Source organism: Rhamphochromis sp. 'chilingali' (genome assembly GCF_963969265.1).
Source record: "Rhamphochromis sp. 'chilingali' genome assembly, chromosome: 5".
In the NCBI taxonomy this organism is placed as follows: Eukaryota; Metazoa; Chordata; class Actinopteri; order Cichliformes; family Cichlidae; genus Rhamphochromis; species Rhamphochromis sp. 'chilingali'.
The window spans coordinates 36,190,147-36,211,019 of record NC_137932.1 but is presented as its reverse complement, the minus strand read 5'-3'; the positions used below and the strand labels follow the sequence as shown (position 1 = coordinate 36,211,019).

Below are 20,873 nucleotides of genomic sequence, written 5' to 3'. Positions count from 1 at the left end.
AATTTAGGATTATGTGTATGATAAACTCATTGCTTAGATATTAGTTTTCACAGACAATCATTTTCACTACTCAACCTAAATTTCTCATTTATATATTGATCAAACTTATTTTGATTTATCTTTGTTTCTGAATAAAAATGCTTTATTATGAGGAAATAAAGAAAAGCTCTGTTTTAGCACTCTGATCATTCTTACTCACATTAGGCTGTGATGTAGGGGTGACCAGGGAGGGAATTAGAGAGTCTTGGGGTTAGGCTTGTGCTGTGAAATCCCTGCTGCCACGTGGTTATGAAATTAACCACTGGACGGGTACAATTATGTATATAATACATTATAACTTCTATGTAAAGTGTACTTTTTTGTATGTTTTTGACTTGGGGGTAGATTATGAAAAAGTAAAATACAAACCTAACACATAAGGTTATTCTTATTCTGATTTTAATTTAGGAACAAGCAGAACATCTCTCAATATGTTGCACACTTTCTCATGGTTCTTTGTCTTGGTCGCAGCATTTTGAGTTTCTTGTGTTTTTGTGATTGTTATGCATTATGATCACGATTTAAGGTTCATTAGCAGTCTATGTTTCTGAGTTCCTTGTAATCCCTGTTTAGTCTTCAAGAGGTGAGGGTCAGCAAGGGTTTGTGTGCAGGGACCTGGGTGTTGTCTGCTCCAACCATAAAGCTGGCTGTTAGACTAGTGGGAAGAAACATCGGGAACAACATCTCCGAAAATATCAAAGCACTTTTGCATATAGGGTTCATTTCGACTGATTGCCCAGATGGTTGAAGTTTACATCACAAAATTGTTGCCTAGAAAAAAAATATCAGAAGTGTATTTGCTGACACAAAAACAGTAGTATTTTAAAAGATTACTGACAGTCTGGGTTCCATTAAGTCCAAATGAGCTTTGGGTATTGAGAAATGCCCACTAAACAAATCGGCATTGACCCCGCCTTGTTACTTTGATGAGCAAGGTTGAAATTCATGAACACTGCATCAGCGCCAGGAGTGTCAAAATGTTTGAACTAAATATGTCAATATTTTATGGAAATTACAAATAAACACATTTATTTAATGTTTCAAATGAAATAAATCAATATTTAATGAATTATTATTTTCTACCTTCATTATTAATAAATGAAATATTAAATTAACTGTGTAATTATTTATTTATATCCTTTTGGCACTTGTAGCCCTCCATACACACCGTTCCAAACTCCTGCATGAGAATGTGCCGATACACACTCCATACCAGTTGGCGGCAATGACAAACTCTTTTGTTGTTTGCCAACCGTTTACAAACAAGAAGAAGAAGCAGAAGCCAGTTTAGACGTAGAAGAAGACAGCTGTAAGCCCGCGCAGCACAAGTCGCTGTGGCTGTACAAGTGGGTTTCTTATTAGAAAATGTTCGTGTGTCTGACAAACGGTATGTGAGCCTTTACATTATTACAGCGAGACAGGATATGAACGTAATTATCAGCGGGAGAAACTTGTTATACAACTTTTAGTATGCAGGGTGTTTACGCTAATAGATGACATGTAAAGTGGTATTTTTGTTTGAAATCAATGTGACTGACGTGTACTAATCCAATTACAAAGAAGTGCCTTTTGTAACTCTCGGGTAGACAGTAGGAGTGTCTATAGTTAAAATCTCTGTCTTTGCCTGATGAGCACCGGGAAGACATGGGAACATTATTTGTTGCTTTGTCGCGCAGTTTTAGGCAGTTAGAACAAAGGTGATAACTTCTAATAGAGCAGTATTGCATTTGAATTTTATTTGTTTCCTCTCTCCCACACGGCTTCTTTAAATGTGCAATAGCTGTGTTGCAATTATGTGTTTAACCTAATCATATTTTCTAACGTTACGGGTTTTTAATATTAATATTAATATTGAGAGTGGGCCACTCTGCTGCCAATAGACCTGTCCACGTTTGTATTCCATGTCTTTTGTGTGCAGCTAGCCAGCAGCTTAACATCTTTGTTTGACTGCTGAGCACGCATAAAGAGAGATCTTTAACTGTGAATGCACATGGATATGGAATATTTAAAATGATGTTTAAGACCAGCACACAACGTGTTTGTAACATTAGTCTTTATAAACGTCAGTTTCATTGTTTATGTTCTTGCAGGGATTCAAATTGTTGCATCATGTTGATAAGCCCGGAACAGGAGGCACTGATTGATCGGGTGTTTGAAACCTATCTGACAGATCATCATCACAATGACATTCTTCAACTTATTGAAGAGACTGAAGATAATGAAGACACTCATCGCCCTCTAGTGGTTAATGCCATGACATTGTTTGAGGCCAATATGGAGGTAATGTTAACACAGGTTTCTGTGTTTGGGATATAGATAAAGTAAGCTCCTTGAGATTTGTATGTCTGTTTAAAAAAAGAAAAAAAAAGTCATGTGTCATGGTTAAACTCAGAATAGTATTATTATAATCCCGGTTCCTAAAATGATGGGCATTGGAGTGTAAAGTTTAAATAACACAGAAGGCAATGATTTCTAAATCTCAAACCCACATTTATTCACAAAAGCACCTCAAAAACATATCAAATGTTTAAACTGACCAAATTTAACATTTTAAGTTGGGAACTGTAGAAAAAAAGGCTGGAAAAGTAAATGATACTAAAGTGAAGCAATCATAGAAACATTTTGCAACTAATTTGATTCATTGGCAACAGGTCAGTAACATGATTGGGTTTGAAAAGAGCTTGGAGAGCTAATGTTTCTCAGAAATAAACATGGGCAGGGTTTCACCATTCATCCGCCAAACACTATGTCTACAAATTATGGAATATAGACTTTTTATATCTCCTTATAATACAGTACATAATATCAAATAATTCTGAGGAGCAGGAGAAGTCTTTGTGTGACAAGTCTGGAAGCTTGTGATCTTTAGGCCATCAGGTGGCCCTGCACTGTCAGCATGTGCTTAGGAACACTGCCAGAAAACACTATTTGTGAGTATAGTTCATCATGCCATCAACAAATGGCATGTGGAAAAACTATTTGCTTCCTGATTTCTTCCTTTTCTGCATATTTGTCACTTTTAAATGTTTCACATCAAAGTTTTATTTGTCTTAGTTAGGGTATATTGACGGTGGGGATACTTTTTTTTCTGTTAAGCCGGGCTTTCTGGGTTAGCCTCTGTGAACGCTCATATAAAAGGGGTCTTCTTCAGTTCATTAATCTTTTTATACACAAAAATCATCCCTAGGAACACCGTCGAACATGAGACAAGAGATTAATCCTTTTGGGACTTAGGGCACAGAGTGGTTACTTATTAGTTAATTATTATATTGCTGTTTAAACTGGATAAATTTAAACATTAAATGCTACTATCCCATATCTTAATAAAGGAGATATGGTTTTACAGTGGACCAAAGTGAAATTAAATATGTTAAAATTAATTAATTTTCAATTGACTATACAAAGATATTTTACTATGTATAGTTAGAGGATATTGCAATCAATTGAAAACTGATAGCATAGTTTAAAAAACAAAACAAAAAAAACTTATTTTGGGGTGGCGGGGAGTGCTGCTTTTTGGCACCAGATTATTAAAATAAATTGCAAACGTGATATACTAAGATTAGGGCAGACAGCTTGAGTAACAAAACGATAAATCATCTATTCATTTTCTTCTGCTTATTTGAAGTCAGCAGGCCAAACAGGGAAGCCCAAACCTCCCTCTCCCTGTCCTACCTTCCTCTGGTAGGACATGTCCAGCTGGAACAGCTTACCCAGGAGGCAACTGCCTCATGTGGCTCCTTTTAATGTGGAGGAGCAGTGGCTGTACTCTGAGCCCCTCCCCAATGACTGAACTCCTCACCGTATCGGTAAAGGATCCATCCAACCCTCAGAGAAATCTCATTTACGCCACTCGTACCTGCGATCTCATCCTTTCGTCTTTAATAGAACGAACAGTAATATGTTAACAAAATGATCAGGCCCACATGATCAGATTTGTTTCTCAACAATGATGCTCCATCTGGTAAAAAGACAAAAAGTATCTTATTTTATGGCTTAGCTGACATGTCTGTACTTGGGTTTTTTTAATTTTTGCATTTTAAGAAAAATTTTCTTAAAATGTTTATTTATATATTTTTAACAGATGCAGTTAAACTATTCAAAAGGAATTTTCTAAATTGGAATCCAGTGAGCAGTTCATTTTGAAACATTGTTTTTCTTTCTTGAATATTTAGCCTCTAAGTATTTCTTATCCAAACACTCATTTATTATTTTGACGTACTTACACTTCATTATTTAATGTGGATTTGCACTAATGTCATGGTTATTGTACTGTCTTCCCACAGATTGGGGACTATTTCAATGCATATCCCACTGATATCCTGGCTATATTTGATAAAGTATTAAACAGAAAAGCCAAAGCGGTAACAGACGACGGCTCACTCAAACATAATGAAGGGCAAAGAAAACAAGACCAGAGATTGGTCCACACTCTTCATGCTCGCATCACAGGTTAGTCATGCAGTTATACTAGTTACAGCTCTCAATTTGGATTGTGTGTCTATGTCAACCAAAATGCTGTCAAGCCTAAATAAACTGAGTTATAAATCTATGCTATAGATCCGGTCACTCTCTACGAAAGCAGCACATAGTTTCAAAAGCAGTTTTTTTTTTTTTTTAAAGATGGTGACCAAGTTTGTTATTGTATTTTTCAGGAAGCTAAGAAAAAGCCTTTATATCAGTCTGATTTTTAAAATATTTAACTGGATAAACTGTTATTTTAATTAACTAGGAATAGTTGCCTTTCTTTGTCTGCATAAAGAGTTTGAGTGCTTAATCAGATGTGTACATTTTAATAAAGATAACAATACAATTTCCCAGTTTGATAGTTTAGCAGGTGCATTCAAATTAAATTAAAGTTTATATTAATATAAAATATTTCATGTTAATGTTATATTAAAAACAAGAAGCACTCTGAGTACAAACCTCTGCCTTGGTAGCTCAATCTCTCTGGGGAGTATTAACTTCCAATTTTAGTTTGTATATGTTCCTTTTGTTTCTGAAATGTAAAGGTGAGGTCAAATGTGATGTATTTAGTTGAAAACTATAATGTGATATTTAGAATTCTCATATGATTTTCTAAATATTGCCAGTTTGACCCTATTTGACCTTGAATCCCCAAATATCATTTTCTAATAGTTTATATGTTGTCAATGCAAACAGTGGCAGTAAGAATCTGAGAGTCCAATATAGGCTTATTATCACTTTGACATTTAGATCAGTTTGACTGTGAAGGAGAAGTCAGTTATTTCAAATCTTTATTCGGCACATTACTTTTTCGACTAATAATTGACCTTGAAGACGCTGGTAAATGCAAGCTACATTTTAACGCAATGACCCCACTCTGTACTCCTGCAAACTTTTATTCGAATTCATTCAAAACCTTTTGAGCTGTTGTATTCACAGAGGCACACATGGAGCAAATGGTACTGAAAATATAACCTTCTTGGCAGAGATCAAAATTTTACACAGAATCCCAACTTGGAAACAGAATTCCAACTATTGGAAACATGGTTATGCCGTCACAAAGAAAAATATATTAGAGAATGACACTCAAAATGTTTTTAACCTTAGTTCCCAGATTTCAGCGTGCAGCTGTACGTTAGTTGTTGCCTTAAGCTCTAAGTCCAAGTCCCCACAGTTATATCAGTAAAGCTGTCCAAATAACCAAAACTGGAATTATGTATATATCTAATGCAGGGGTGTCCAACTCCAGTCCTTGAGAGCTACTGTCTGCAGCTTTTAGATGCATCCCTACTCCAACACAGCTGAATCAATCAAATGGCTGAATTACCTCTTCAGCATGCCATCAAGTTTGGTAAAGGCCTGGTAACGAGCCATTCATTTGATTCAGGTGTGTCGGAACAAGGATGCATATAAAAGCTGCCGGCCAGTATCTCTCGAGGACTGGAGTTGGAGACGCCTGATCTAGTGTTTATGTGCTTGCACTTAGTTTTTGCATCTCCTATATGGTGTACCTAGTTTTATAAATCTGAACATTACAGCTAACAGCTATATTCTCCCATTTTAGTGCAGCTAGCCAAACAACAAAGAACTATTGACTGCTTAAGAGACAAGCAGTGAAAGTGGACAGTAGATCCTTGGTTTCCTAAGATAAAACTCATTGCTACAGCCAATGGTAGTACAAAATTGACCCCCTCTTAGTAGAAAATAAGACTAAAAATAAGGAGCCACCTGAGTTATCGGCTCTGTCACTAGTTAGCTAACATAAAGTAATGTTAGACTAAAGTCTATTGACCACAACCAACCAAGCTGGTCACGTCATGTTTTGTACTGACACAAGATGGCACTAAACATGTTCTATCAGCATTTCTCTCTTAAATCCAGCTTCACAGACAGTGTTACATCAGTATCAGTTTTTCAGTGCAGTGCTCCAGGGTGTAAATTACCCTTTATACTTGTAGCGTTTCATGTCCAGTTTAAAAGCAGTATGGGAGTTAGAGCCTTCAGCTTTCAGGCCCCTTGTCTGTGGAACCAGGCTCAGGGAAACAGCCATCTACTGTGACCGTTTCGGGGTCACCCCCCTTAGCAACAACAACTACAATCAGGCATTTGTGTCGACTGGTAATGAGTCTTTTACACCACTGTAGATGAATTTTGGCCCACTCATCTTTGCAGAATTGTTGTAATACAGCCACATTTGAGGGTTTTCGAGCGTTGCTGCTCTTCACTGTTGCTTGTTTGAGTCACTTCACATAACTTTTTTTTTCTCCTGTGTCCAGGTCTGCCAGTGTGCCCAGAGCTGACAAGAGATACAATTCCTAGGACTAGAGATGTAGGACACTTTTTGTCTGTAACTGGTACTGTAATACGTACCAGTATTGCCAAGGTAACAGCATTTCATATATGTACATGTGCTATTCAATTAAATGGAATGCTGCTTCCAACACTGCAAAAAACATGAGCAGTATACATATAAGCCACCAGTTAATAGTGGAGTAGAGATTTAGACGCCCACACATCGTGTCAATATTTGAATTAAATATTTGTGAAAGGACCCAGTTGATACAACCCGTCTTTTTTGGGTAGGTCAGGGTGCAACATGTGACCATCATTTTTTTATCACTTGGTCAAAGACCTAGCATATAGTGTCATCATAAGACTGCTTTAGTGGGAAGTCTTCCATGGAGGGAATTTCTTTAGCTGATGAGGCATCACAAGAAGGCCCTGCCGTCTCCTCCAGGCCAGAGTCAGTGTTCGATGACCCCACGTCACCGCTTAGTGCAATGCAGACACTACACATCATTACTGGTTGTGAATGCATCCCCACACACTGCCCTAACAGGGGGTCAGTGTCCACCAAGGATTTGGTAGACCAGGGTGTGCGTGCAACCCATATCCACCATAGACTGGCATGTACCCCCTTCGCACCTTACCGTTATGCTGTACGTACCTCTTAGACCGAAGGAGGGTGTTGGAGGGCCAGCAAAATGGAACATCTATCTCACACGTCTGTGGGCGCTCCCAGCAGACGTGTCCTGGCCCCCCCCCCCCGCACTCAACACTCCTGCCCCAGCGGCTCCCGGTGAGTGGAGGATGGTGTCTGTAGAGGGGAAAAGGGTTAGATGAACCATCAGGTGCTGCTCTGCAGATGATGCACTGCAGCCTGCTACTGATGCATAGCGGCTAGCTCCACCACCATCTTCGCCAGCACTTCCACCAGCCGAATAGGTTGCGGTCCATCATCCCATGACTGGGTTTCGGCATCATTGTGACAAAAAGACCCGAAGCACACAGCATTGCAAGTCGATTGATATTATACATACAGCACACTTTTTGGTTTGTACAACTTCCCAGCTGTCCTCCCGTCAGGTCCCGGCATCCTACTGAAATGGGGAAGGCATGATCAGGTGATTGAGAACACCCCCGTTCTCTGCGGCCTGCTGGAGCGGGGGGGCTAGGAGGAGGAGTTGGCCGTCCGACTGCGGTCTGGAGTGTGGGGCCTCCCTGCTGTTGCGGAGTCGGGGCGGTCTGCCTCTCCCCACCGCAGGGAAAAGGGTAACACCACCTGGGTCTGGGTGCAGTTCCCCCCTCCAGGGGCAAGGGTACCTAGACCCGGTTCGTAGAGTACGCTTGGGGAGTGTGATCGTGTGTACAGCGTCTCTTTATGTCTGTCTCCACGTTGGTTGAGTGTGGAGTAAGTGCATATGAGAGCATGAGGATGGGAATGGATGTTTGTATCTCTGTGTGCCTGTATGTCTGTGTCTATATGTCAGGTTGGGTATCAGACGCCACCTCTCTGGGGGACATCTCAGGCCCTCCAAGGTTTGGAGGCCTATCTCCCCCCACCACTACTTCCCCTGCCAGTGGCGGACTCCCTCAGGTGTCGGTGCGTTGGTGGTTCTTTGTGTCCGGGGATGGGCGTCCAGGTACACACCGGCTCACTCCTTGGCGGCCGCTTATCGGGACCTGGAGCCTGGGGCTCGCTCGGGCCACTTCGGAGGTGGGGTGCCCCCGGCCTCTCGGCCTGGGGCTCGGTCACTCAGGCACGGCTGGCTGCCGGCGGAGCTCACGGGCGCGTCACTGCAACCCCCCCTGGCTTCTGCTCCGCGGCTGCTGAGTGAGCCCTCATCTGGGACTCTCCTCAGCTCTTTCCGGGACAGTGGCGCGGCTGCCCCTCTGTCGGTCTTCCTTGGTCTCTTGTGTTCTGGGGGCCTCTGGATGTCTGGAGTTTTGATCTCCTCCATACCTGCTTCATGCCCTGGAGGACGGGGCAGTGGCCCCCCCACACCCTCTAGCAGATCATTACATGAAGGAACCTTTTTAAAAAAAAAAACAAGCGCGTCCATGCTCACAGGTGTACACACGGGTGATCACACCCACAAACTACACCCTTTTTGGCTCCTACCTCAAAGCACACTGTGTTCTGTCGATCTTACGTGCTGCACAATAATGTTTAATATTTAGTATTTACTGTCATATTCCCATATATCATTGTGATGCTGTTTATTCTATTACTCTTGTTCTCTTCTGCTTGTTTTCTTTTTTCTTTCTCAACAGGTGATCCAGGTGATTGATATATGCATTTTTTTAAAAAAAATTTTCTGCCCATTCTGTTGGTTTTTGGTTTTTGCCCTTCTCCCCCGTCGTCCCTCTTCTCAGCTGTTTCTCTTTCCCTCTTTCTTTCTCCCCTTCTTTCCCCCAATCAAATTTGTCCTGTATTCAGCAAGTGAAAATAAAATAAACAATAAAAGGTGAATCAAATGGACCATTACGGCAAGGCTGGGATGGTCAATTTGGTAAAGTAAATCCGTTGGGCATCTTTCTTTGCCTTTAGACAATAATTCTGATGGCAAAAGAGCCAAACGGGACAGGCAAAAAAAAAAAAAAAAAAAAAGTGATTGAGAACAGCTGTGTGGGTTAGCCTCCCCTGACGTCCCACCCTAAACCCACTGCTCCATGCCTCCTCTGCAGCTTAGCCAAAACCACACCTCTCTACAGACAACTTCCAGTTTTTATTCTTATTCATGACCATTGTTAGTTATGTGTAAATGTTTCTTAATGTCAAACAAGCCTTCTACAGTTAAGCTTAACTGTTGAAACAGTTATTCGATTAAAAAATTGAATGCAAGTTAAAAATTCAACGAGACACAAAAAGTCACTTTGTAAACTTTGAGGTGGTGTTTGGACAAGGAGCAGAGCCTTACGCAGATCCACTTTGGTTTCTTTGAGTTTTACTGACAGCCGTGTCTTTTTCCTCCTCTCGTAGGTTCTGGAATATGAGCGTGATTACATGTGCACAAAGTGTCGTCATGTTTTCACAGTGCAGGCAGAATTTGAGCAATTCTACACGTTTGTCCCACCCGTAGCCTGCCCTAACCCCGATAGCTGTAACTCATATAAATTCACTTGTCTGTCTGAAGGATCTGAACCTGCTGCTTGCAGGGATTACCAGGAGATCAAAATTCAAGAGCAGGTTAGGCTTTTAAACATGAGCTTCTTGATTTTATTTAATTAATTTATGTATTGATTTTAAAAATTTCTAAACATAGTTAAAGCGTTAAGTTATGTTGTTAAAACTTCACATGCTGAGTGCGTAAAATGTCATTTTTATCGAATTGTACCCATCTTACAACAGGTGCAGAAACTTTCAGTGGGCAGTATTCCTCGTTCTTTACTGGTAGTTCTGGAGAATGACCTCGTCGACAGTTGTAAATCTGGTAAGAAACAGTAATGTGTAAGAACTGTCCAGATACGCTTCTCCTGATAGCTTACAGTTTGTGGCTCAAGGCAAGTTGAGTTTAAAATGAGTAGCAAAGCAAACATAAGTTTGTCACTGGAAATCCACATCAGTGCTGGAAATGTATGTTTTCTAACTCTTAATAGATGTTTGTAGTGAAAAACGATGCAACAAAGGTAGTTGTATTATGATTACTTTGCCAAAATCAGAACTGAAAATAAAATTTTAATAATTAATCTCATGTATTGGCTTTTGGACTGTATGCTCCCAGGAGATGATGTCACTGTTTATGGAGTGATGTGTCTGCGCTGGAAAACCTTTTATGATGGTGCACTTTGTGATGTGGAGTTGGTCCTCAAAGCTAACAATATAGAGGTAAACAACCAGCAGGCTGCTGCTGGACAGCTTGTAAAGGATGCTCAGGAAGAATTTGAAGAATTCTGGAATAGCTACAAACATAATCCTATAGCTGGTATGTATAATTTACTGTGTAAGACTATTATATTTGTGTATCTTGCTCTATATCCATTTATTTTGTTTCCCTCTCTCTTATTTGTAGGTAGGAACCATATCTTATTGAGCCTGTGTCCACAGGTTTTTGGCATGTATGTAATTAAACTGGCAGTGGCCATGGTCTTGGCTGGGGGAGTTCAGAGAATAGATTCTTCTGGGACCAAAATTAGGGGTATGCAATTTTTCTTTTTTAAATTTTTAAATAATACATATTAATATTCTTAAGTATCTGCAAAGAATGACTCCTACAAACCAGTAAATAAACTTAAAAAAACCCCCAAAACATTTCTAAGCTGTGCCTTTGAAGTGGAATCTGGCCCTTTGCAGTTCATTTTCTTTTGAACCAACCATCAATCAAATTTCTGCTGCTCATCTGGGTTCTGGTTGTGGCTGGAGCAGAAAAACTGAAACTTCCCTTACCCCAGCCACCTCCTCCTCCTGGGCCTTCTCCTGGTAAGACAACCGGAATACTTCACCTAGGAGAAGTCCATGAGGTATCCTAGTCAGATGTCAGAAGAACCACCTCCTTTTGAGTCCCTCACCCTACCTCCAGGGGAGAGCCCCGCTACGCTTTGCAGTAAACTCATTTCTACTGCTTGTGTCTGGAACCTCATTCTTTTGGTCACTCCCCAGAGCTTGCAACAAGAGTGTAGGAACATAGGTTGACTGGTAAATGGACCACTTTCGTTTTATGCTCAGGTCTCTCTTGTCTACAACCGATTGGCATAGCATCCGTATCACTGCAGACACCTCTCCAATCAGTCTGTCACTCTCGCACTCCCCTGTCCTCTCACTCGTGAACAACAGATACTTGAACTCCTCCACTTGGGGCAATAACTCATCCGTGTCCTGGAATCAGCACTCCACCCTTTGCCGACTGAGAACTTAGACTTGGAGTTGCTAACTCGCATTCTCGCCGCTTCACACTTGGCTGCATACTGCTCCAGTGTGAGCTTGAAGTTCCTCACCTGATGAAGTCAAGAGAATCACATCATCCTCAAAAAGCAATGATGAGATTTTGAGGCCACCTGTGGGCTCACCACCCACAGGAGGGGCCACAGAGATGGTCAGCCCACAGGAGGACAGACCCATGTTGCTTTTTCGGGCCCTTTAAATAGCTTCATGAAAATTAAAATTGTGACTGTCTTGTGACAGAATGTAAACTCTGACAAATCAGTGCCTCTATGTTGTTTTTTGTGTTTTACAAATGGCCCTCTGTGAAATGTGTGTATTCATGATTTGCTCCTTCTAGGCGAGTGTCATATGTTGCTGGTTGGTGACCCAGGTACAGGGAAGTCTCAGTTCCTGAAATATGCTGCCAAGATTATGTGTCGTTCTGTACTCACAGCTGGAATTGGCTCAACAAGTGCAGGTAGGTCCTGCTTTTCCCTTTAAAAAACAAAAAAACAAAAAACCCAAACAAACAAAAGAAACTATATATACACACACAAAGGAGACACAAAATGCCGCTTCTTATTATTAAGGGGAAAAAAATATTGTATCACATCTCGGAAAACTGAGTTCAGTTTCTCTAGCCACACCCAGGCCTGATTACTGCCACAGCTGTTCTCAATCAAGAAATCACTTAAATAGAGCCTGCCTGACAAAGTGGAGTAGGTCAAAATATCCTCAAAAGCCAGACATCATGTTGCGATCCACGGAAACTCAGGAATAAGTGAGAAATGAAGTAAGTTATAAAGCCATGTCTAAAGCCTAGGGACTCCAGCGAACCACAGTGAGAGCCATTATCCACAAATGGAATGATCCAAAACACACCAGCAAGTTCACCTCTGAATGGTTTAAGAACAACAAAATGCAGACTTTGGAGTGGCCTAGTCAAAGTCCTGACCCGAATCCGACTGAGATCCTGTGGCATGATCTTAAAAAGGTGGTTCATGTGCGAAAACCTTCCAATGTGGCTGAATTCTGCAAAGACGAGTTGGCCAAAATTCCTCCACAGGGCTGTTTTTTTAATTTAATTTTATTGTTATTATTTTTTTTAAAAAGGTGTTGTTGCTGAGGGTGGCCCAACCAGGTATTAGGTTTAGGGTGTCATCAATTTTTCACACAGTCACGGGTCTTCATCCAGGTCTTTTTGCGTTACTGAAGTTCACCAGTGCTTTCTTTCTTTCTCATGAAAGAAGGGAATTTTTTTTCAGTCCAGTGTCCAATTACTTGTGATCCCTTATAAAAAGAAGGTGGCACATGTTAAGGAGCAGAAGCTCCTAAATGATCAATCCAATTCGAATGTGGATACCCTCAAATGAAAGCTGAGAGTCTACACTGTCCATGTCCATTATAACTATAATTGGAATGTTTCAGTAAACAGGTGAAAAAAATAATAATTCTTTTGTGTGTGTGTTTGTACCTGTTTAGACATACTTGTGGGGACCAACAGTCGTTGTGGGGACCAAAATCCTGGTCCCCACAAGTTTGAAGAGAATTTTGAGACTCAAAATGTGGTTTTAGTGTCAGGGTTACAGTTAGGTTATGGTTAGGTGTTTAGAAATTGTGGCTCAGTTTGTATTTCTTTAAAACTTCGGTGCACGGTCTAAGGGTTTGGCTGTAGCATCCTGTTACCCCTTGGTTCCTCTTCTTCCTTCTACCACCATTCTCCTCCTCTTCTTCGTCATCTTTTGTGCATACCATTCTTGTGTATTACTGATATTGTTCATCCCCCCCCCCCCCCCCCCTTTTTTTTTTCCCCAACACTCTCTGGAGGCGATTCAGCCACAGATTTCTTGAACTTCTTGATTTTAGTTTTTTATTTTTATTTTTTTTCATTAAAAATTGCAATTTCCAAACTCATGTGATTAGTAAATCACCGAATATAACAACATACTGTTAGTATTTAAACTCTATTTGTCAGCCAAATGCCATGCAGTTTCTGTGGAGGGAGCCTGTGTTTACTAGGATTTCTCACAACAGCTCTCACATCCTTAACCTTTTAATTAATTTGTTTTTTTTTTTTGGTAGATTCATACACATGAAATAAGTCTGTTCAGGGCTCTCTTGGTGTTTATTTCACTTTCTCACATGAAGCACTTGTGGTGGTTTTTCACATCTCCTCATCTCTGCTCCTGTGGCACCGAAACAGTAGGCCTTCAGTCAGTTTTCTTTTTTTGAAGCTTCCTTTGTTTATTTCACACTCTTAGTCTATTAACCATACATCACATGGATGTAACCTATGCCTTTATTTAGGTCAGAACAAAGATTAAGAACAGACAAACCACCAATATACGGGCAGGTCCTCCAATCTTGGCTCCTGGAGTATCACAGCAGGTCATCCACTCCATCTCCCATCCCTCCCCCTCTGGGTCCTGATGGATTCATTAGTGTCACATATTCATTATATATCATAATCACAATACCTCAGGCAACCAATACAAGAGACAACTAAAAAGCAACCCCTTTCACCCATACTGTATATCCATCCATCCATCCATTCGCTTCCGCTTATCCTTTTCAGGGTCGCAGGGGGCGCTGGAGCCTATCCCAGCTGTCATAGGGCGAAAGGCGGGGTACACCCTGGACAGGTCGCCAGTCTGTCGCAGGGCTAACACACAGGGACAGACAACCATTCACACTCACATTCACTCGCACATTCACACCTAGTGACAATTTGGATTAATCAATTAACCTATCCCCACAAGCTGCATGTCTTTGGACGGTGGGAGGTAAAATCCTGCTTAAACGTTTAAAAAAAAAAAAAAGTAACTTACTGAACTGTAAAAATTTTAAAAAAGGAATATATTTTCTAATTTCTAATACTGTATATGTGGTCCTCTAATTCAAGAAGAAAAAAAGTACAATCCACATCTCATATGGGTACATTCAGGCCTAACAGAACACAAGTGTTTAGTCGCTCTATCCACCCCCTCTCCCTCCTTCTCCGCTGACCGACCGACCACCCCGGATTAACCTGCAAACCCATGATGATCAATGCTCCTTAAAGTGGGTGTACCACTGTACCACTAAAGTACACGACTCCGCCGAACGGATATAGGTGTTGTTGAAAAACGCACTCTCAAACGGGCCCCAGTCTCCCCTACATATATCATCCACCTGTTTGGCATAAACCACATTTTTTTTATCTCCAGAGAGAATTTCCTCATAATCGCTCACGAGGCTATGAAGGTTGCTGATCATGTGCTTCTGTACCAAAAACTGCCTCAGTGTCTCAGGTGGTTGATTTGCCCTCCCCTCCAATGAAATTCATACCGTGAAATAAATCTGTTAAGGGCGATTTTGATGTTTATTCCACTTTCTCCCATCCCCTTATCTCTATTCCTATAGCATCAAAACAGCAGGCCTTCAGTCCATTTTCTTTATTAAAGCTTCCTAATTTATTTATTTCACACTCTTCCTCTGTCAACTATACCTCTATAGATATACCTATGGCTTCTTTGAGCTCAGGAGTTTCACAGCAGGTCATCCACCGCACCTCCCCTCCCTTTCCCTCACCTTGGGGTCTTGATGGATTCATTAGTACCATATATTCATTATACTTCATTTTCACAATACCTCCGGCAATTATTACAAGAGACTTCTAAGAAACAACACTCTCAACCCACATGTATGATCCTTTAGGTCAAAGAGAAACAAGAGTTTTTACAACCCGCATCTCATGCAGGTACAGTGGGGCAAAAAAGTATTTAGTCAGCCACCGATTGTGCAAGTTCCCCCACTTAAAATGATGAGAGGTCAGTAATTTGCACCAGAGGTACACTTCAACTGTGAGAGACAGAATGTGAAAAAAAAATCCATGAATTCACATGGTAGGATTTGTAAAGAATTTATTCGTAAATTAGGGTGGAAAATAAGTATTTGGTCACCTCAAACAAGGAAAATCTCTGGCTCTCACAGACCTGTAACGTCTTCTGTAAGAAGCTTTTCTGTCCCCCACTCGTTACCTGTATGAATGGCACCTGTTTGAACTCATCATCTGTATAAAAGACACCTGTCCACAGCCTCAAACAGTCAGACTCCAAACTCCGCCATGGCCAAGACCAAAGAGCATTCGAAGGACACCAGGAAAAGTATTGTAGACCTGCACCAGACTGGGAAGAGTGAATCTACAATAGGCAAGCAGCTTGGTGTGAAAAAATCAACTGTGGGAGCAATCATCAGAAAATGGAAGACATACAAGACCACTGATAATCTCCCTTGATCTGGGGCTCCACGCAAGATCTCATCCCGTGGGGTCAAAATGATCATGAGAACGGTGAGCAAAGATCCCAGAACCACACGGGGGGACCTGGTGAATGACCTGCAGAGAGCTTGGACCAAAGTAACAAAGGTCACCATCAGTAACACACTACAACGGCAGGGAATCAAATCCCGCAGTGCCAGACGTGTTCCGCTGCTGAAGCCAGTGCATGTCCAGGCCCGTCTGAAGTTTGCCAGAGAGCACATGGATGATACAGCAGAGGATTGGGAGAATGTCATGTGGTCAGATGAAACCAAAGTAGAACTTTTTGGTATAAACTCAACTCGTCGTGTTTGGAGGAAGAAGAATACTGAGTTGCATCCCAAGAACACCATACCTACTGTGAAGCATGGGGGTGGAAACATCATGCTATGGGGCTGTTTTTCTGCCAAGGGGACAGGACGACTGATCTGTGTTAAGGACAGAATGAATGGGGCCATGTATCGTGAGATTTTGAGCCAAAACCTCCTTGCATCAGTGAGAACTTTGAAGATGAAACGAGGCTGGGTCTTCCAACATGACAATGATCCAAAACACACCGCCCGGGCAACAAAGGAGTGGCTCCGTAAGAAGCATTTGAAAGTCCTGGAGTGGCCTAGCCAGTCTCCAGACCTCAACCCCATAGAAAATCTGTGGCGGGAGTTGAAAGTCCGTGTTGCTCGGCGACAGCCCCAAAACATCACTGCTCTCGAGAAGATCTGCATGGAGGAATGGGCCAAAATACCAGCTACTGTGTGTGCAAACCTGGTAAAGACCTATAGTAAACATTTGACCTCTGTTATTGCCAACAAAGGTTATGTTACAAAGTATTGAGTTGTATTTTTGTTATTGACCAAATACTTATTTTCCACCCTGATTTACGAATAAATTCTTTACAAATCCTACCATGTGGATTCATGGATTTTTTTTTTTCACATTCTGTCTCTCACAGTTGAAGTGTACCTCTGGTGCAAATTACTGACCTCTGTCATCATTTTAGGTGGGGGAACTTGCACAATTGGTGGCTGACTAAATACTTTTTTGCCCCACTGTACATTCAGGCCCAATGGAGCATAAGTGTTGAATCTGTCTATCCAACCCCTCTCCATTCTTCTCCGCTGACCGACCGACCATCGCGGATTTGCCTGCAAGCCCATGATAATCAGAGCCCCCACTGCATGCTCTTTAAAGTGGGTGGCCACTAAAGTACGCGACTCCGCTGCATGAATGGCATATAGATGTTGTTGCAGCCGCGCTCTCAAATGAACCGCAGTTTCTCCCACATATATCGTCCCACACCTGTTACATTGAATGGCATAAATTACATTTTTTGTATCTCTAAAGAGAATTTCCCTCTAATCGCCTAAGAGGCTCCACTGTACAGATTACTTATGATGTGCTTCTGTACCAAAAACTGCAACAATGTGTCAGGTGGTTCGTTTACCCTCCCCTCCAATTTAGCTCTAACCAAAAGGTCACCCAAGCTTTGGTTTTTCCTTAAGCCTCTGATCATCCGCGCTTCGAATGCATACCCCCAGGTCCGCATTTCACAAAGATTTTGGTGGATACTGCTGAGAAATGGCGTGTACTTCTTGTGGAAAGTACTAACAAAGGGCAAAAGTCTCTCCCCTCCCGTTATGTCCTCGATGGTGTTTTAATTAAAAGGAGTCCCAAGTTCAGTATCCATCCGCCGAGCATCAACTCGCTCTCCTGCGCCACCCCGCCCCTCCCGAAAATCACCCCGTGTCCATGCGTTAGGCGTACGAAGTCCCGAGAGCGTCTCCCTGTGTATCTTCCTCAAAAAAAAGAGCGTGAGTCCCCCCTCTTCCTCAAACTCCTAAACAATGTGGAAGTAGCATTGCGAAAATCCACCTCCTTACTGCTTATTCTGTAAAATCTCAATATTTGAGATTTCACTATTTCTCGAAATGTGTGTGGCGGGTGATAATTTATGGAGGAGCGCATGCGTGTCGGTGGGTTTTAAATAAACTTTTGCATGCAACCTCTTGCCATCCTTCTCATCCTCAAAAAAGACCGTGGTGTCCAAGAAATTGATTTCAGAGTCGCTGTGCTCCTGCTTAAGTTTTATAGACGGGTGATGTGTGTTCAAGATGTGTACGAACTGTTGGAACGTATCCTCCCTGTGACCCCATGCGCCTATGATGTCATCTATAAAGTACAAATAAAACACCGGTTGTAATGAGCACTTGGCCAGCGCCTTTCTGTCTCCCACTCGCTCATATATATGTTTGTGTAGGACGGTGCATATCTCTGGCCCATAGCCGTTCCTTCCATCTGCAAATGAAACCTATTGTCGAATTGGAAATCATTATTGACGAGACAAATCTCCAAAAGCCAGAGAATTGCCGCGTCAGGGCGCACAGCATCCGGGTACCGCTGAAAGATGTTACTTACGACTGTCCTGTCTATGTATTGATATTAGTGTACAGACTGTCTATATCTATTGTGAATTTAAAAAAAAATGATACGTGTCCTTAAGATAACTTGGATGTTTATTAGAGAGGGCTCTCAGTGTACTGAGAGATGTTATGTATTGCACCACTGCAATCGGAGACTATAGGTCTTCCAGGTGGGATCTCAGAATAGGATAAGCGTGGGTGGGGATCATCAGGACCTAAGAAATAGTCGCGCTGTTTTGTGGAAATAACTCTTGTGATGTAGTGAGTGGACAATCCTCCTAATTTGCTGCTGCACCTCGGGCTGGATTGAATTTGAAATGCATTTGTAATATTTCTCATTTCCCAGTTGTCTCTGGGCTTCCAGTCTGTACTGCTGCTTGTCCATAATTACAATTTTTGAGCCTTTATCCGCCGGTTTAATCACGATGTTCTGATTAACTTTTAATTCTCTAAGCGCCCGTTCTTCCTCCACCATAAGACTACCCTCCCTCCCCACCTGCGGCCTTAACGAGTGGAACAACCGAATATCTTTTTTTATTAGCTCTTTGAGCGACTCGCTCAACGCCCCCCACTCCAGTTCCCACACAGATGGTAGGACGAAGGGATCCCTGTGGAAGTTGTCGGTTTCAAAAAAGTCTTGTAGTTTCGGTCTTCTATGGTACCAATGTAGGTCCCGGCGAAACTCCTCACGTGAAAATTTTTATGGCGCTGGAATGAAAGTCAGGCCCTTTTCTAATAAGCTTATTTGTGCTGCAGACGGAGTAAAGAGTCTTGATAAATTTAAAATATTAGAAGAGGAAGACCAAGTTAAATCTGGTGGGGGAGTGGAGTTTCTCCCCAAACACCATAGGCTTGTTTGCTTTAATTTTCCAATCCTGTAACTTGAGGCTTGCTCGCGCCCGATGGTATGTAGGTGTGTGCCACGCGACCCCGCCATTCCCCGCTCCGACACCTCGCCCGGTCATCTCCTCGTCCCGTGTCAAATCTACCTGGAGGTGCTCCATCGCTTGCATTTTTTGGCCTTAAGGCTTTAAAATCGTCAGCAGACCCGTCACCTTCCCTGCCGTCCTCACTCAGGTGGAAATTTACATTTAATTTCATATGGTCGGGATCTGTGCGGTCCAGCGAGTCACTGCTCATATTGGCCGCCTGGTCATGTTGTTGCGGGACCTCGATTATCATTTCACCGACTTCCTCTTCACCTGTTTGAGTAATAGTTTTGATTTTTAACCATTTTTGCTGATTCGCTGCGGACGCGTCCTCCACGGGTGGAGCTTCCATGTTCATTTGCTCGCCTATTGGAGGAGACGAAAAAGGGCCTGAAGGAGCATCGCAGCAGGAGCGGCCCGGGGGGGGTCACAACCCGCGGCACCCACAGAGCATGCAGAGGGAGAACACAGAGAAGCAGGCAGAATATCATTATCCACATCTAAATCCACCGCTACATTCGATCTAATCCACCCAAAATTTCTCCCACTGGTCTGGTCTCGCGTTTCTGACATTTTGCGGATCTCCTGCTTCCTCAGAGGGATACATGCTACTGGGGCCAGGAGAGAATGAGGGATTAAATCATTTCCTGAGAGACGCCCAATCCTGTGGGCCTCTCCCAGGATAGGTTACCATTAAGTCACATGGGAACGCCTATTGTGCTCCCATGCAACATGCTCCTCTCAGGTACCAAAAACAAAAATCCTAAAACTGTGTGGTGTCACTCCTACCTTGTCATGCATTCTACTCGGGGTGTTACTTAGATATCTCATCTGTGTGAATAAAATGAGACTGTTCAGTAACAAAACTAATCAAAATATCAAAATAAATCTGAAAAAAGGAAAATAAGGGGGGGGGGGGGGATAAAAAAGAACTAAAACTAAAACCGAGACACTAATTAGTCACTGGTTAGGGGAGTGGGGTCCGTGAGGGAGTCTTAGGACTGTCGCCGACCAAGGGGGAGAACCCGAGGTCTGAACTGAAACCAAGATTCACTTATTTATACCTAAATAGAGAACATTAATAACTAAATAAAAATCCATATGACAAAAAAATCACTAAAATTATGATAAATAAGTAATCAATATAAAAACCAAGTAGAAAGGGACCCCCCCCCCCCCCCAGGAGATATCACTGTGATGCATTCAAGCACCCTCGGAAAAAACAATACCACTTCTCTTCACCTGTCTAGCTTTACAATATGAATGCACACCATATTGACAGCGATCTCAATCACAAGGAAATGTTTGGGGGAAGGCACTCACCCTAATAAAGCCAGGAGTCTGGCCCTGTCGGTCAGCGGAAGGCCCAAAAACAAGGAAAGCAGATTGCTTATGTGCCATTTATAGTTTCTCTTATTTAACTAGGCTTTATGATCCCTAAGCTTCTCCTTTTCTTCTCTGTCCCACCGAATTAGAGGAATACAATATCTCCTAGAGTTTTAATGTGGCCCAATAAGGGTTACTTCCTCTAGGGGTCTCACAAATGTCTTTTAAAGCCTGAGGGTTGACTAAATAAAGATGTT

The 20,873-nt window shown here is 42.0% G+C and overlaps 1 protein-coding gene across 1 annotated transcript in view; it reads left to right on the top strand.

Moving 5' to 3' along the window:
* Positions 1-1,321: 1,321 nt before the first annotated feature.
* The window catches only part of mcm9 (minichromosome maintenance 9 homologous recombination repair factor), a 39,034-nt gene continuing 19,482 nt past the window's right edge, over positions 1,322-20,873 (top strand). Inside the window, exons 1-9 of the mRNA XM_080882265.1 lie at positions 1,322-1,426; positions 2,130-2,319; positions 4,326-4,491; positions 6,783-6,889; positions 9,770-9,976; positions 10,139-10,220; positions 10,512-10,712; positions 10,800-10,925; positions 12,006-12,125. Of these exons, the coding sequence (XP_080738391.1) occupies positions 2,149-2,319; positions 4,326-4,491; positions 6,783-6,889; positions 9,770-9,976; positions 10,139-10,220; positions 10,512-10,712; positions 10,800-10,925; positions 12,006-12,125 (1,180 nt within the window). The 5' untranslated portion in view covers positions 1,322-1,426; positions 2,130-2,148. The remainder of the gene's footprint in view (positions 1,427-2,129; positions 2,320-4,325; positions 4,492-6,782; positions 6,890-9,769; positions 9,977-10,138; positions 10,221-10,511; positions 10,713-10,799; positions 10,926-12,005; positions 12,126-20,873) is intronic.